General features: G+C 46.4%; 1 protein-coding gene across 4 annotated transcripts in view; it reads right to left on the reverse strand.

Annotated features, from left to right (window-relative positions):
- THEGL (theg spermatid protein like) overlaps window positions 1-15155 on the reverse strand; it is a 60908-nt gene that overhangs the window by 10989 nt on the left and 34764 nt on the right. For all 4 annotated transcript variants that reach the window (XM_039542447.1, XM_039542446.1, XM_039542445.1 and 1 more), the window contains exons 5-6: window positions 11490-11627; window positions 7662-7782 (exon numbers count right to left, since the gene is read on the reverse strand). In XM_039542447.1, the coding sequence (XP_039398381.1) occupies window positions 7662-7782; window positions 11490-11627 (259 nt within the window). The remainder of the gene's footprint in view (window positions 1-7661; window positions 7783-11489; window positions 11628-15155) is intronic.

A 15155-nucleotide genomic window follows, 5' to 3' on the forward strand; every position in this document is an offset into this window, starting at 1 on the left:
CAACCCCTGCTGAATGTTGTTTGGAAGTTTGGGTGTTGGCCTTCTTTATGGGAGGAAACAACAGGTGTGCCAAGGATGTCATGGAACTGCTGCTACGCATCTGGTGGAGCTGCAGGCAATGGAAAGGAAGGAGCTTAGATACTGTTTACAGTGGCGTGTTCACAATACTGTGCTCAAGGGTGGATAAACAGCAGCCATAGGAGGAGAATACAGGGATTATAAGTGAAGAGAGAAAAGGAGATGGCTTTCCAAAGTTTGTGTGTGCGAGTGTACCTGGCAGCCACCCAATGGAAAATCATCAGGGGTGCCCCAGGCACACAAAGGCTAATCTATCAGAGGGGTAGCTGTGTTAGTCTGTATCCACAAAAACAACGAAGAGTCCGGTGGCACCTTAAAGACTAACAGATTTATTTGGACATAAGCTATTTTGGGCAAAGGCTGATCTGTAAGGCAAGAAAAGCAAGAGGCGGGAATAAAATGCCTCACACATATAGATGGCACAGAACTGCTTAGTCTCCAGGCCTGCAGCCAGGAGTTACTGGGCCTGGGAAAAGTGCAGCAGCAGTCCCAATGGGCCCCAGGGGATCTCAGTACAATAAAGCCATTTCTCACCAGATGTGCAAGGTACTTGTCCTGACATCAGCCCTTCCACTTGCCTCTCCACCACAATGTCAGGCTCTTTATGGTCCACCAACCACTGTACTGTATTACTTTCCCAGACCCTCACAGACTTCGATCGTGCTACTCTTCCCCCGGCTCCTACACTCGTCCTGAACTTCACTCTCAGCACCTAACCTTTCTGGCCATCTCTCCAGGCAGGTGCAGCAGGCTTCCTGCTCCTCTCCAGCTGTGAGCACTGCTCTGACCCCTCTCGCTCTGTGTGCAGCTTGGTCACATCCCTGCCAGCCCTGGGCCCTACAGTAAAGGACCTGGCAGTGTGGTGGAGGAGAGGATAGAAGGTCTGATGTCGGGCACCTACCTCGTACACCTGGTTTGAACCAAGGCCTATTGGACTTGAAGAGAGGGGGCTGACAGGACTCCCGGGAAGGTGAAGCCACCTGGCAGTCACTGAGCTGTCACGGGCATACATGTGCTAGTATAACTGTAGACATTGATCCAGGGAGCTAGGACCGTGCTTCATTGACAATAAACCTGACCAAGTGCCTTCGCACCTTGATGGATCTTGTGGTCATTGAGTGGTTCGCTCGAGGTCTGCTGTGCCAGCTACCTGCACAGGGCTGGGATGGCATATGGAGGAAACACATGCAGCCAAACATCTAACTACACTGGGGACCCCAACCGCTGATCTGTTAGGTAAACGAGCTGCCCTCTGTAGGAATCGCGATCTAACATGGCAGAACAATATGAGTTAGGGAACCCCCAATACCTACCCTGCAAATCCCCACAGAGCTTGATGAAATTTGGACCCGATGAATTGCCAGCAAGGGGGGACCCATATGAATTTTAAAAAAGAAAATGGGGAAATATGACAATAGGTGCTGGTGCACTTTTAACCATTACTGCTTCCAATTTGCCATTGCTTAATATCACTGTTTTCATCTTGATTCATTTTTTGCTGTTCTACAGCTGGTTTTGCTGCAGCAGACCCTTGGGCAGTACCCAACCAGTGTTTAAGATTGTTTATCTAGATCGTTGTTGCCATTGCTTTTAGTTTCCCAATCTAGGGGGTATAGCAAGTTTTTCGAGACAGGCATGGGTCTTCCAAAGAGCACCTCAGAAAGGCTAAATCCTGTCATGCAATTTGGACGGCTCCAGATTCTCATATGAACCCATGGGAACACCATATCCCAATTTGTTCCCAGTTCATTGCACACTTTGGATAATTCAATTTTAAGAGACTTGTTCATACTTTCCACCTGCCCTCCAGCTTGAGGATGGTAGGGATGTGCAAGGGTAAGGGAATACCAGGCCATGTACCCATGTTCCGGAATACTTTCCCAATGAATGCAGGTCCATTATCAGAATCAGTACTGTGTGGTAGTCCTCATCTGGGGAATACTTCCATCATCAGCATTTTAGCAGCTGCAGGGCTATCTTCCTTCCTGGTGGGAAATGCCTCTATCCATTTACTGAAGGAATCCACCACAACAGATGAGCAATGGCCCCATAAAATCCACCTGCAAGCACAGCAGCCTGCAAGGAACTCTTTAAAGCCTGGTGTATTAGTTCTCCCCACCTTTTCATAGAATCATAGAATAGAATCATAGAATCTCAGGGTTGGAAGGGACCTCAGGAGGTCATCTAGTTCAACCCTCTGCTCAAAGCAGGACCAAACCCAACTAAATCATCCCAGCCAGGGCTTTGTCAAGCCTGACCTTAAAAACCTCAAAAAAAAGGTTTCCTTCTAGCAGGGCTTATAGGGAATAATCATGTAATCCCTCATATATATCCATCTATACACTGGTACTACTCTATAAAGTATAAGCACAATACACTTATAATGGTGACCAAAGCCCTTCTCATCAATCACCAACTAAGTAGAAAGGCCTCCTCATGTCACCCAAAAGTTATCCCAAAACAACTCTAAACCCCACACATCAGTCATAGTCCCAGGCCTAACATTCCCAGGTCCACCATAAGGAACTAAAAACAATTAAAAAATAAAATCTGTCTATCAGTCATACGAGGGAATGTGCAGATTACAGGACAGATGAGGCATGAATGTGTAAGGTGACTACGTAACACTTTTTAGTCTAATGGGTCATCTTCAGTCCATGCATTATGCTTTTCCAGGACAATGGGTGAACATCCTCTGCATAAAAAGACAAAAAGTGGAGGAATGTAGTAGAAAGAGAGCCTTGTAGCAGAGGCCTGGAATAAGGCCTGAGGCCTGGGCTAAAGTAGTGATCAAAGTCAGGCTGTGAGCTAGGCAGGACCCGCTCACAGAATCTGGCAAGAACAGGGCTGATATTGCAAAAACACACATTCCAAAGAGGTGCTAGGCACAGAGCTCTCATGCAGAGCTCTCATCCAGTAGGGTGGTACCAGAATACCTCGATACCAGCACATTCCCTAAAGAGAACAGAAACATGCTGACCCATGCTAAAGATAAAGTCAGGACGACAGCATGATGGATAGAGATGTTTTGATCAAACCAACATGTAAAAGGTGATGGGTGGCACCTAACTACATCAGCGGGGCAATACGTAACTTGTTTGCATTGATATATAATGGAGTCTTGGAGGGAGTGTCCTTGGCCAGCAGAGGGGGGAATGGAAAGTCCCGCCATTCACTGAACTGGTCCATTGCCACAGGCATGCATGTGCTAGTGTATCTATGGACATTGATCTGGGGAGCTAGAACCGTGCTTCGTTGACAATAAACCCGACCAAATGCCTTTGCAGCTTGATAGATCTTGTGGTCATTGGGCAGTTCACTCGAGGTCTGCTGTGCCAGCTACCTGCGCAGAGCTAGGACGGCATACGGAGTAAACACATGCAGCCAAACACCTAACTACATTCATTACTCTACATTGCTGTAGCACCAAGGAGGCCCAGTCATGGACTAGGACCCCATTGTGCTAGGTACTGTACAAACACAGAACAAAAAGACTGAATCTAAGTGTAAGACAAGAGACAACAGATGGACACAGACAGACGGGGGAGTGCAAAGAAACATAAAGACAATATGTGTCAGCATGATGGACAGTGGGATAAGCATACCAGCAGCCTGACCATTGTCAGGGTTTTTTTTTTGTATGCTTCTTGGAAAAGAAGGGTGGTGCAGGATGCCAGTGAGGTGGCTTGGTAGGTATTTAGGGAAGCTCCTCCCAAGGGGGAGGCACAGCATCAGGGGGAGGCAGGAAGCACAAAGAAGCTTGTCTGACAATTTAGCAAGTGGAGTTTTGCAAGATCAGCTAGGGGACTGCAGTGCCTTTTGGGGACATGAGTATTGTACTCATCTTCTTTTGCTGGCCACATTGTATCTGGGATAGAGAGAGAATCATAGAATATCAGGGTTGGAAAGGACCTCAGGAGTTCATCTAGTCCAACCCCCTGCTCAGTGCAGGACCAATCCCCAATTTTTGCCCCAGATCCCTAAATGGCCCCCTCAAGGATTGGGCTCACAACCCTGGGTTTAGCAGGCCAATGCTCAAACCACTGAGCTATCCCTCATATCCTGTCAGTTCAGCCAAATGTTGTTCTTGGCATTCACAGCTGGCATGAAGTAGGCAAACACCTGCATCCAAAAATATAAACTGGCTATACATCATGTACCCTCCCGTACAGCCCTACTGTTACACAACAGAAGTCATTAAAGAGAGGGAGACGTTGCTTTCCTAGACTACATCTATTTTTCAGCTACACCGACAGGAAATACTGACCATAAACAGTCCAACTATTGCACAAAGCATCCAGAGAACAGTTACACAACGTCATTAGCATTACATATTTTTGTGGCTAATAGGATTCATGGATATTATTGTTTTTTATTTTAGCCAGCTGATTGAAAGGAAATGAAATTACTGAACTACACCTAAATAGAATTCACAGAACGAGTTATGTGAGCAAAATGCAGAAGCAGGTTTCTCCCTGTGTTGTAATAGTGCTGGATGTGGCAATGGCCTGCAATATCTTGGAAGACCTTACTGAATTAAGTTTCTTTGGGGTCCATTATATTAAATGCAAAGTTTAAGTATTATTGTGGGGCAGGATAGTATATAACCTCTCTGGGGGCAGGGCAGCTGTGATGTGAGGCGTGAATGATCAAAGGACTATACTGAACAATGTGCCAGACAAGAATGGACAATTGTGAAGGGGATTTCTGGGGAAATGCCCAGGGGGAGGTGAATATAAATTCCCTATCTCCAGTTATGCAATAACCAAGCTCTTTGAAGCTCCGCGCTGAGGAGTGGGCTTTTGTCTCATCTGTTACATGACGCCAAGATCAAAGGCCCAAGCTGTATACAGGAAAGACTGAGATATTCATGATTGCTCTGGTTCTGTATCTGAGATGGTTATAAACTTGTAACCATGGTAATAACCCAGCAGTGGGTTTTAAAGGACTGACACCGACCAGAGCCTGAGGTTGGAGCGGGGGTAGCCTCTGGTAAGCTTTTGAGAAGGCATGTAGGTTCTTGTACTGTCATTAACACCTTTCTCTGTTATGCTTTCATCTTAAGAATAATTGTGCTTGCTTAGATAGAGCTGTGTGGTAATTACATTGTTCATAGCCTCCAGAGTGAAAGCAAAGTGCAGACACTGGCCTGTTAAGTAGTCTGGCTTGCTGGAAATATCACAGTGTAGGCAGGAAACCATGCAGCCTGGAAAATCTCTGGGCAGCGGGGAGAAAGACAGGTCTCTGCCCAAGAGAGGTTATTGCTGAGGAGCTGTCAACCTAGAGTGGGTACCTTGGTAAGGATGGAGGGGGATACAGGTGCAGTTGCCCTGATCCATGACAGTAATATTTCCCACAACAAAGCAATTTTCTAATCCTCCTTCCTGACAGTCATAAAATTTATTTGTTAAATATAGATATTCATGTTCCATTAAAAATACTTTAACAAAAAGGATGGTCTCTTAACTTGCAGCTTCAAAGGCGAGAGTAATTTATGTACTGGAATGGGATTTTTAATTCTCTTTTTGCAATAGTCATAATTGGGGCCAGAAGAAACCACTATGATCACCTAGTCTGACCTCCTGCATACCACAGGTCACAGAACCTCACCCAGTGATTCCTGCAGTGTAAGCACTTCTGCTTCCCTACTATGTACATGAATGAATATGACTCATGTTATCTGAGATCCTGCCTGAACCTCTCACCCCATAATAGAGAGTGACCGACTGAGGAAGAGAGACTTCAGAGGTCACTCTCAATTTAGGTTTCCTGTACAATAGCATCAAAAAGGGGGGAGCTGCAGCTCCTGGCCCCTTCTTCTGTCCTTGTACGGGTGGGTAAGTATGTCTGATGTGAAGGTGGCTAATACATTCCAAATGTGGTTTGCATGATCTAGCAACAACAGGGGGTCAGAATTCTTAGCAGCCAATCAGCTCTTTCCATTTTCCCAACCCACTTTATCATGCACTATAGCCAAGAGTATTATTTTGGCTTGTAGTTATTTTTGGCCACTTAGACTAGTCTGTTTTCAATCCCCCACCAGATGTCTTTTGGAATTGCTGTAACACATAAAGAGAACATGTAGATTCGTAGATTCTAATACCAGAAGGGACCACTGTGATCATCACAGGCCAGAGACTTTCCCTCAAATAATTCCTAGAACAGGTCTTTATGAAAAGCATCCAATCTTCATTTAAAAATTGCCAGTGACGGAGAATCCACCATGACCGTTGGTAAATTGTTCCAATGGTTAATTACCCTCACTGTTAAAAATGTACAGCATATTTCCAGTCTGAATTTGTCTAGCTTCAACTTCCATCTGTTGGATTGCGTTAGACCTTTCTCTGCTAGACTGAAGAGCCCATTATTAAGTATCTGTTTCCCATATATGTACTTATAGACTGTAACCAAGTCACCCCTCATCCTTCCGTTGGTTAAGCTAAATAGCGTGAGCTCCTGGAGTCTATCACTCTAAGGCAGGTTTTCTAACCCTTTAATTGTTCTCGTGGCTCTTCTCTGAACCCTCTCCAATTTATCAACATCCATCTTAAATTGTGGGCACTGGAACTGGACACAGGATTCTAGCAGCAGTTGCTTCAGTGCCAGTTACAGAGGTGAAATAACCTCTCTGGTCCCAGCCAAGATCCCCCTGTTTATGCATCCCAGGATCACCGTATCTCTTTTGCCAATAGATTCATACTGGGAGCTTATGTTCAGCTAATTATCCACCCCAACCCCCAAATCTTTTTTTGGAGTCACAGGTTCCCAGGATAGAGTCCCCCATCCTGTAAGTATAACCTGCATTCTCTGTCCTCAGATGTATCCATTTACATTTACTATTAAAATGCTTGTGCCCAGTTTCCAAGCATTCTAGATCATTCTGTAACAGTGACCTGTTCTCTTCATTATTTACTACTCCCCCAATTTGTGTGTCATCTACAAACTTGAACAGCGATAATTTTGTTTTCTTCCAGGTCATTGATAAAAATGTTAAACAGCATTGGGCCTAGAACCAATCCCTGCAAGACCGTGCTAGAAACAGACCCAATGACGATTCCCTGTTTACAGGCACAGTTAGACCTATCAGTTAGCCAGTTTTAATCCATTTAATGGGTGCCAGGTTAATTTTGTATCAGTCTCATTTTTTTTAAATCAAAATGTCATGCAGTACCAAGTCAAAACCCTTACAGAAGTTTAGGTGTATTCTGTCACCACTATTATCAACCAACCAAAGCAATAATAATAATTAAAAAAAAATCATGCAAACAGGCTAACATTTAAGTCACCACTAAACTACAAGAAAAAAGACGATTTAAAAATGGCATCAGTTAGTGTGGCTGAGCAGCCATGGCAGGTCTGGCACAACTTTCTTAACCTAGTAATTAAAAAGCATATCAAGCAACTTGTGCCCCAACTCCTGAACTGGCAGAACCATCCAGCTGTTTCTGTAGTGCGAACAAGCCATTGTGTCTATTCCATGGCTAACCTCAGGCTGCAGCAACCAAAATGAAATTGTTGCTGAAAGCCAATACAGGGGGGAGCGACGGTTCCCCTTTCCCAGTTTGGTTGAACATCACCATCACCTTTCTGTCTAGCAGGAAGCCTGGATGCACTGATTTGGGACGTGCAAGTTCTAGAACCCGCTGGGAAGCCTCACAGGTGAGTGCAGCTGTTGGCACAGGCCACTCTGGAGAACTACGAGGCCTAGAAAAAAACACAAACATGCAACATGGACACAGCTTCAGGGTGTTCCCAGAATAGGTTTGTTTATTTGAATTAAACTAGCGAAGTTGTTGCAGAATTATTGTAGTTTGTCTACAAGGATTGTGGTGGTGATGCTGTAACAAACAGCCCAAAAAATGGTTTTCATTTAATGCCTGGTGTAACTAAAACCAAAGCCATAGAGATGGTGTAACTTAGGGAGTGCATGAAATTATCTGGAGTAGGGGTGTGCTTGAGGGAGCCATCACCCTGCTAAGCAGTGAGCTGGGTGTGGAGTCCCCACTCCACATGGGCATGGGTCCAGTGTGAAAGGTCCAGTCCTACCCACCAGCCCTGATTGAATTGGGAGGCAGAGAGGGGAGCTGGCCCCAGAGCTCTGCTGGCTAAGGGATGGCTGGCTTGACTCCCTAAAGCCAGCATACCACCCCCCATTGGAGGAGGGGAATGCCTTTCCGGAGCAGGAGCTCCGCCTGGCCCAAGGTGGGGCAAGTGATTGGCTGCAGCCCTGGAGGGCTCTGGGATGATCACCAGGCACAGGGGTGGGACTGGAGAAGACTGTGGGGTTAGGTGGGGAGCACATGTTGCTGCGGGAGGGAGCAGGACCACATGCAGCCTGGATCTGCAGGCTAGGGGTCAGCCCAGGGAGCAGAATGGGGGCATGGCATGGCAAGGTGGAAGGAGCAACCTGGACCCAGCAAGGAGCCGTGACCAGCCCAGTGACACAGAGATGGATGCCAGGCAATGCAGCAGAGACCGGGATTCACCCTCCCAGCTCATACCCCACCCAGGCACCAGCCAGTGCTGCCAGGGGCAGGAGGTGCCGGTTCTGGGACTGGAGCTGGGGGTCGGATGGATTCTGATTTGGGCTAGTGAATGCGGGTGTGTATGTCTGGGCTCCGGGGACTCAGGACACCATGCTCTGGCGGGAGGGAGGATGTGAGACTCCCCAGGGGCCCACAAATGGTCTCTTGTGCCATTTGTGGGTTTGTCCAGCCCACATAAAGCCACTGGCCTGATAGCTGAGTGCAGCTTTTATTTCCTTGGTTAATTCCTGCCTCCCCGATGGCTGTGGAGGGACCCAGGGGGGTGGAAGGCAAGCAGGGTTCTCGCAGGCATGAAGCTTGGGATCTGGGGTCCACATGATGAACCAGGGGTGCTCCACCCCGAGACTGAATTGCCTCAGATTATGGAACTGGGAAGCAAAGTGAGTTGTTGCTCTCTTTGTCACCTACGTTGCTAAACCCTCCATCACCGTGCGCCTCGCTATGATGCAAAACCATCAGCCCTGAACCAAAACATGGTCTAAGCCACTTTGTACATGAATATTTAGCTGCTCTGGTGCATAACTCCAGTGGTCAAATGCACAAAGGGAGCCAGGTGATTGTGTGAATGAGATCAAAAGAAAGAGCCAGGAAATGACGATGAGCTGCTTTGTGGCTGAGGGGAAATCCTGTCATCTCACATCTCTGCCCATCACAAAGCAAGATAGAAAAAGTGCCCGAGGAGATAGTGCCCGTCCCCAAGCTCATGTTTCAGATCAAAGGCTGGGAACAGTGTTTAACAAAATGGGGGAAGGGAGCATTTTCACTTGGGGAAGAAGCAAAAGGCGGCAGCTGAAAATAAAGAATATGGGCATCCTAAGTAGATCTGCAGTGATGCCCAAATCCCATTGACTTTCAGTAACTCCTCCAGTTCCCAGTTTAAAGGTGCACACAGTGCATGGCCTGGTGCTGCAAACTTGGGGATGGACAGTTGCTAGTTTTGATTGTCTGTTCCCCAAGCACATTCTGCCTCTGCTTCTCTTGGGAGACACCATAAACGGGGCCTTTCCTTGTCTACACTGCAAACAACTTGCTGCCTGGTTAGCCCATCTCTCTGGTGAAAAACAGATAAGCCATTCGGTACTGCACTTTGCAGGGGGGGCTCTTAAGAATTCTATACCTGTCCCCTAGCTGCTACCCTAAATGGACCCAGAGCAGAGAATTCTTATGATCAGGTTCACCATTTCTGATGTCTATCCAGAGCTTGATAGTGGGGCCATCACAGCAGAATCTGTCTCTCCCCAAGAGTTATAACCAAGCCCAGGGCTTAATTTGTTTCCCTACTTCCTCAGAGGAAGTCAGACAGTTTCCTTTCTTCTTTCCTTTTCATCTTTCTTCCTCCTCCTACCCACTCCACTATCTTTTCTCCCCTTAATCTCTTCACCTCATTTTCCTCCTCTTTGACGTTTTAGATGCAGCCGTGAGGAAGTTATATTGAACAGGTGAGTTTCACATGTCCTTATGAAGGCAGCCAGATTAGTGGTCACTCATCTCCTCAGCCCTGCTCACACCCTGTCTCCCACTCTCACCAACATCACCCTGGAGCCTGACAGCTGCACAGATGCTGAGGAATGCAGCTGCTAAGGGAGGTTATGGTCACACAAGGTTTGTCTAGACCTGGAAAAGAGATGGACATTAGGCCAAGGGAAGAGCTATTGGGGAAACAACCCCCTTTTTTCCCAATGCAAAGAACACTCATTTTCATCTAATTTTCCACAGAATAATCCGATTTTTTTTGGCAGAAATTCAAATACCAAAAAATTTGTCCAAAACTGAAAAAATTCTATATGGAAATGTGGCCACGGTGCCCCATGGGAGTTGTAGTTCAGATGCCTCATGCTCCCTTTCTCCTCTATAAATTGGGCTCCCTGGTTTCACCAAGTCTCCCCTTTTGGAGGTGGGAGGCAGTGTATCATGGAGTCCTTGGCAATAGTCTAATCGGAGAGCCTGGCAGATAGAGAAGAATGGAGACGTGAGGGAACTGAACTACAACTCCCACAAGGCACCACTGCAACATTTCCAGATTGAAACACTTCTATTTCCACCATTCCAAATTTGGCTAATCAAATTTTTCCATGGAAAACAGAAGCTTTTTGCAAAAAAATTAATTTAGTCAAAAACCCATTTTCATGTCAAAAAAACGTTTTGGACTGACTATTTTCAGCCAGCCCTACTCAGGGGCAGCTAATGTGTGTTAGCTAATCCAGACCTATCCTCACCGTTTTTCCTAATCTAGCCAAACCCAGAGACAAAGGAACTCTCTCAGAGCCTATGGTCAATTCTATGGAGGGTCTGTTTCATCAGGACTGCGCTCTGAATCTGATCCAGTGCTCCATTCTTTTCTTCAGACGAATATGTGTTTATGGTAAATGTATCCTTCTCTCACATTTATAGCCCTTGCCTATTCCAAGTATACCACCTGTTTTGGCCTTGAAGGAGTCCCTAACATAATGATGTGCTCTCTAGGATGGTTCTCAATCATTTTCATAGTGTGGAGTTTGTTGGCCACACAAATACAGAGATTTTCAGCCCTCCCATTCACATTTATGCTGGCCACTTCTCTTCCTGTGCAGGGTATGGCAAGGTAAGGAGAGGAAAGAACTACATGTATGATTATATGCTTAGCTTCTTTCAGCCCAGTTTGGCAGCTGGAATGAGGCAAGTCCACACAATGACAGCAGCCAGCTAGCTACAGGTCATCAGCAAGTGCCACACAGAGCACAGCTACACAGCACCTCTGCTCTCCCCCCTTTTTTGGTCCTGTTCGGTTTGCTCCTACTCCAACCAGGCATACTGCTTTGAACGCTAATTATGCTGAAAACCCACTTGAAACACCTGTAGCACAATACGAGCTGTGTCGTTTTTTACCTTTGTTTTAAGTACGCTGTTTGGTATTTTTTAGGTTCTGCCAACTTCAGTATTCGAGGAGATGGTAAAGCTAAATCCATCAATGGTGGGCGCTGCCAGATCTCTGACATCCGGCCACAGCTGTACAAGAAGAGGCACCTTTGGGAATGTCATGGAAGAAGTAATGAAGAGAGTCAGCCAGGACCATAATCTCATTAAAACAGTGACAAACAGGCATGCATGGCCAAACCAGGATAACTTAAATCCATACACAGACATTGCACATGCAAAAATCCACATTTCTGCACTCAAACTAGGTACACTGCCTAAACAAATGGGTATTTGCACATGGGATTACCCAACCTGGCCATGCAAATACCTGCTTGCTTGCATGAACAAAGGACTTTTTAAGCACAATGGGGGGCGTGTGTGGGGGGTGAAAATGTAGGCCTTTCTATGGGCAGTTTTGAGAAACTACTTTACAATACATATCCCACAATAGCTCTGTTGTTTATTTATGCAAATTAGAATCCTTCTAAGTATAACATTTAATAATATATTGCACTGTTATAGTTCCTTTCATGTCAGGGTCTCAGAAGCACAGAATTAACTTGGCTTCATAACAACCCCCTTGGCAGGTGGAGTCAGGATGATTATTCCCACTGTTATGGATGGGGAAAATGAAACACAGTGTGGTTTGTCCAAGGCCACACCGAATAAATCAGTGGTGGAGATGGGACTACAATGCGGTAGTCCAGATTCCCAACTGCTTCTCCCCATCGCCTTGTTATCCTCACCCCACCTACAGTACCGACTTTACTGAACACTGGCATTTTGTTTTGTATATGTAAATCAATGTTTTGTATTAATTCTGAGTAGGAAAGAGACAAGACACTAGTGGCAATGGCAAGAGAAACAAATACAGTTGTACTGTCATGACATCCCCAATCCTTATTCTGGCTACTGAGCATCATATTCAACAGCACAAGAAATGCATAGACACATTCTCACAGGTGTTATGGCTCCTTAGGGGCTAGAAATCTGCTCTACACCCTGACAGAGCTCTGGCCTAGTCTCCTCACCAAAACCACCCCCTCTTGTAATTATTTCAAAACAGGAATTGAGACTTATAAGCACTTAGCGAAACCTTCTGCTAAAAAATCTGCAGTTAGGCCCCTGGGGTCTACAAAGCATTGGGGACAGTGAACCTTTAGGAAGGGACTGGCGAATGATTTCCATGATTAGCACCTGATAAGCAAAAAATATTGTTTATTCTTTTGGGACTTTATTGAAACTGCTACCGGAGAACTGCAAACTTGGGCATTGTCCCCCTGGAACAACTTTGAACTATGTAGCCGTATGGCCAGTTTGTCCCCTGGCTTTGCCTTTTTCCAACAAATCTGTAAGTTATGAAAAACAATACTCATCTGGAGGAGGGGTAGCTCAGTGGTTTGAGCATTAGCCTGCTAAATCCAGGGGTGTGAGTTCAATCCTTGAGGGGACCATTTAGGGATCTGGGGCAAAATCAGTACTTGGTCCTGCTAGTGAAGGCAGGGGGCTGGACTCAATGACCCTTGAGGGTCCCTTCCAGCTCTATGAGATATAGGTATATCTCCATATACACAGATTTTTATGATGATGAATACAATTGGCAGATGTTAATGAAACTGAAGATTCATTGCCACAATATAACTAATAATGGTAATAATCATTCACCTATACCTCAAGATGGGCATTTTAAATATGAAAGAGGAACTAAATAACACTTGTTAGGGCATGTTTTCTTCTTGAAAGCTGTTGGCAGTGGGTTGGTTAATTTGTTGCCTTACAGCCACATTCCTTGGACGATATTCTGCTCTCGTCTATATGCCCTCATTTGGTGTCCTGGCTCCTCTTCCATATCATCACAAGCAGGCTGGTAGGTTAACAAAATTCCATGCGACAAATTCTACCCTATTAATTCATATATCTTTCCATTCTCTTCATCAGCATGTGACACAGGGATGTTTGTTGAACACGGGGAATTTACACAATGTAGACCAGGGGTTGGCAACTTTTGAGAAGTGGTGTGCCAAGTCTTCATTTATTTACTGTAATTTAAGGTTTCGCGTGCCAGTCATACATTTTACATTTACAAGGGCTGGCGGATGGAACCCCAGACTGGCAGCGGGCTGAGCGGGCCGGCGGGCAGAACCCCAGACTGGCAGCACGGGCAGCAGACAGAACCCCAGACAGGCAGCGGGCTGAGCTGCTCAGCCCACTGTCGGTCTGGGGTTCCATCAGCCAGCCCCTGCCAGCCAGGGTCCCGGCCACTGGCCCTGCTCAGCCCGCTGCTGGCCCGGGGTTCCATCCATCCAGGCTGGCAGTGGGCTGAGCAGGGCTGGCAGCAGAGTGTCACTAAAAATCAGCTCACATGCCACCTTTGGCACATGTGCCTCAGGTTGCCGACCCCTGATGTAGACGATTTGCTGAAGGATGCATATCTTCTCTCCTTCTCATGGAACAACAAGGTCATGAAGGAGAGAGGGCGATGGTCTGGGAGAGCACACATGGCATTGCTCCCAAGGGTCTCAGCCCTGGGGCATCGGACAGTCTGTGCAAGACAGGACAGCTGTGGCTTGCTGAAGGCCTTTGGGTGCAGGGGCCTGCAGACCAGGGGAAATGGAGAGGTCAAAGACAGCCCCAGCCCTGTGCAAGTTAGCAGATCACTGTAGAACCCTGTGCTCTTACAGTGGTGGGGAGGAGGGAGGTGGAGTGGACAGCAAGCCCAGAGCTTCTGACCAGGCAGTCTTCCCACCTGGCCCTGCACACCAGCTACCGAATTCTGGAGTGGGACTCTGCTCCTTCTACCCTCAAGCTGCTGGATCTTTATGCCTTTGAAGTGGCAGCACATGTGGGACAGGCAGTTGACTAAATGGGTGACCAGTGAAGGGGAGAGAGGTTGGGCAGGGGACAGTGCCACATAAATCCTGGTCTAATGCTGCATAGGACCCAGGGCTTTGCACCTGGGCCAGGGTATAACAATCCACACCCACACACATTACACAGACACAGACACCATCAGTCACGCGCCATACAACACCCAACGTTCCACTCCAAAGCCACACGCCACATGGAAACCAAGATCGAATTGGCACTAGGCTGAACCTGGTGTCACTGGAATTCTAATAAAACAAACTGTTGCTCCAGCAACAACAGCTTCCCATTATGCGAGTCATACCCTTCTCACAGCCCAGCAGCTGCTCCACCCTTCTATCTAATCCCTGTATTGCCTGCCAGGTTTTGGAGGAAGCCTGAATTAAAACCGAAGTACAACTTAACCTTTCCAATTTCCCTTTAAAAAAATCAACCTGCTCCCACTTTTTTGGAACAAACATATATTTAGAAGGAGACTATATTATGAAGAACCAAGATTTCTATTATGAAGAATTGGGATTTTCAAAAGTGACTAGTGATTTGCTGACTCAGTATTTGGGTGCTCAACCTGAGACACCTTAAAAGGACGGCTTGATTTTCAGAACGTGCTGAGTGCCTGCCCTCTGAAAAAATGAGACTCCTTCAAGTGTCTCAATTTGGCCACCTGAAAATGGCAGCACCCAGAGTCATTAGTCCCATGTTGAAAATCTCAGCAACAACATTTACTGACCAAAACAACCACAAAGATGAATAGATGGGAAACACTGAAAA

This window comes from Mauremys reevesii, linkage group 5 (genome assembly GCF_016161935.1).
Source record: "Mauremys reevesii isolate NIE-2019 linkage group 5, ASM1616193v1, whole genome shotgun sequence".
Classification (NCBI taxonomy): domain Eukaryota; kingdom Metazoa; phylum Chordata; order Testudines; family Geoemydidae; genus Mauremys; species Mauremys reevesii.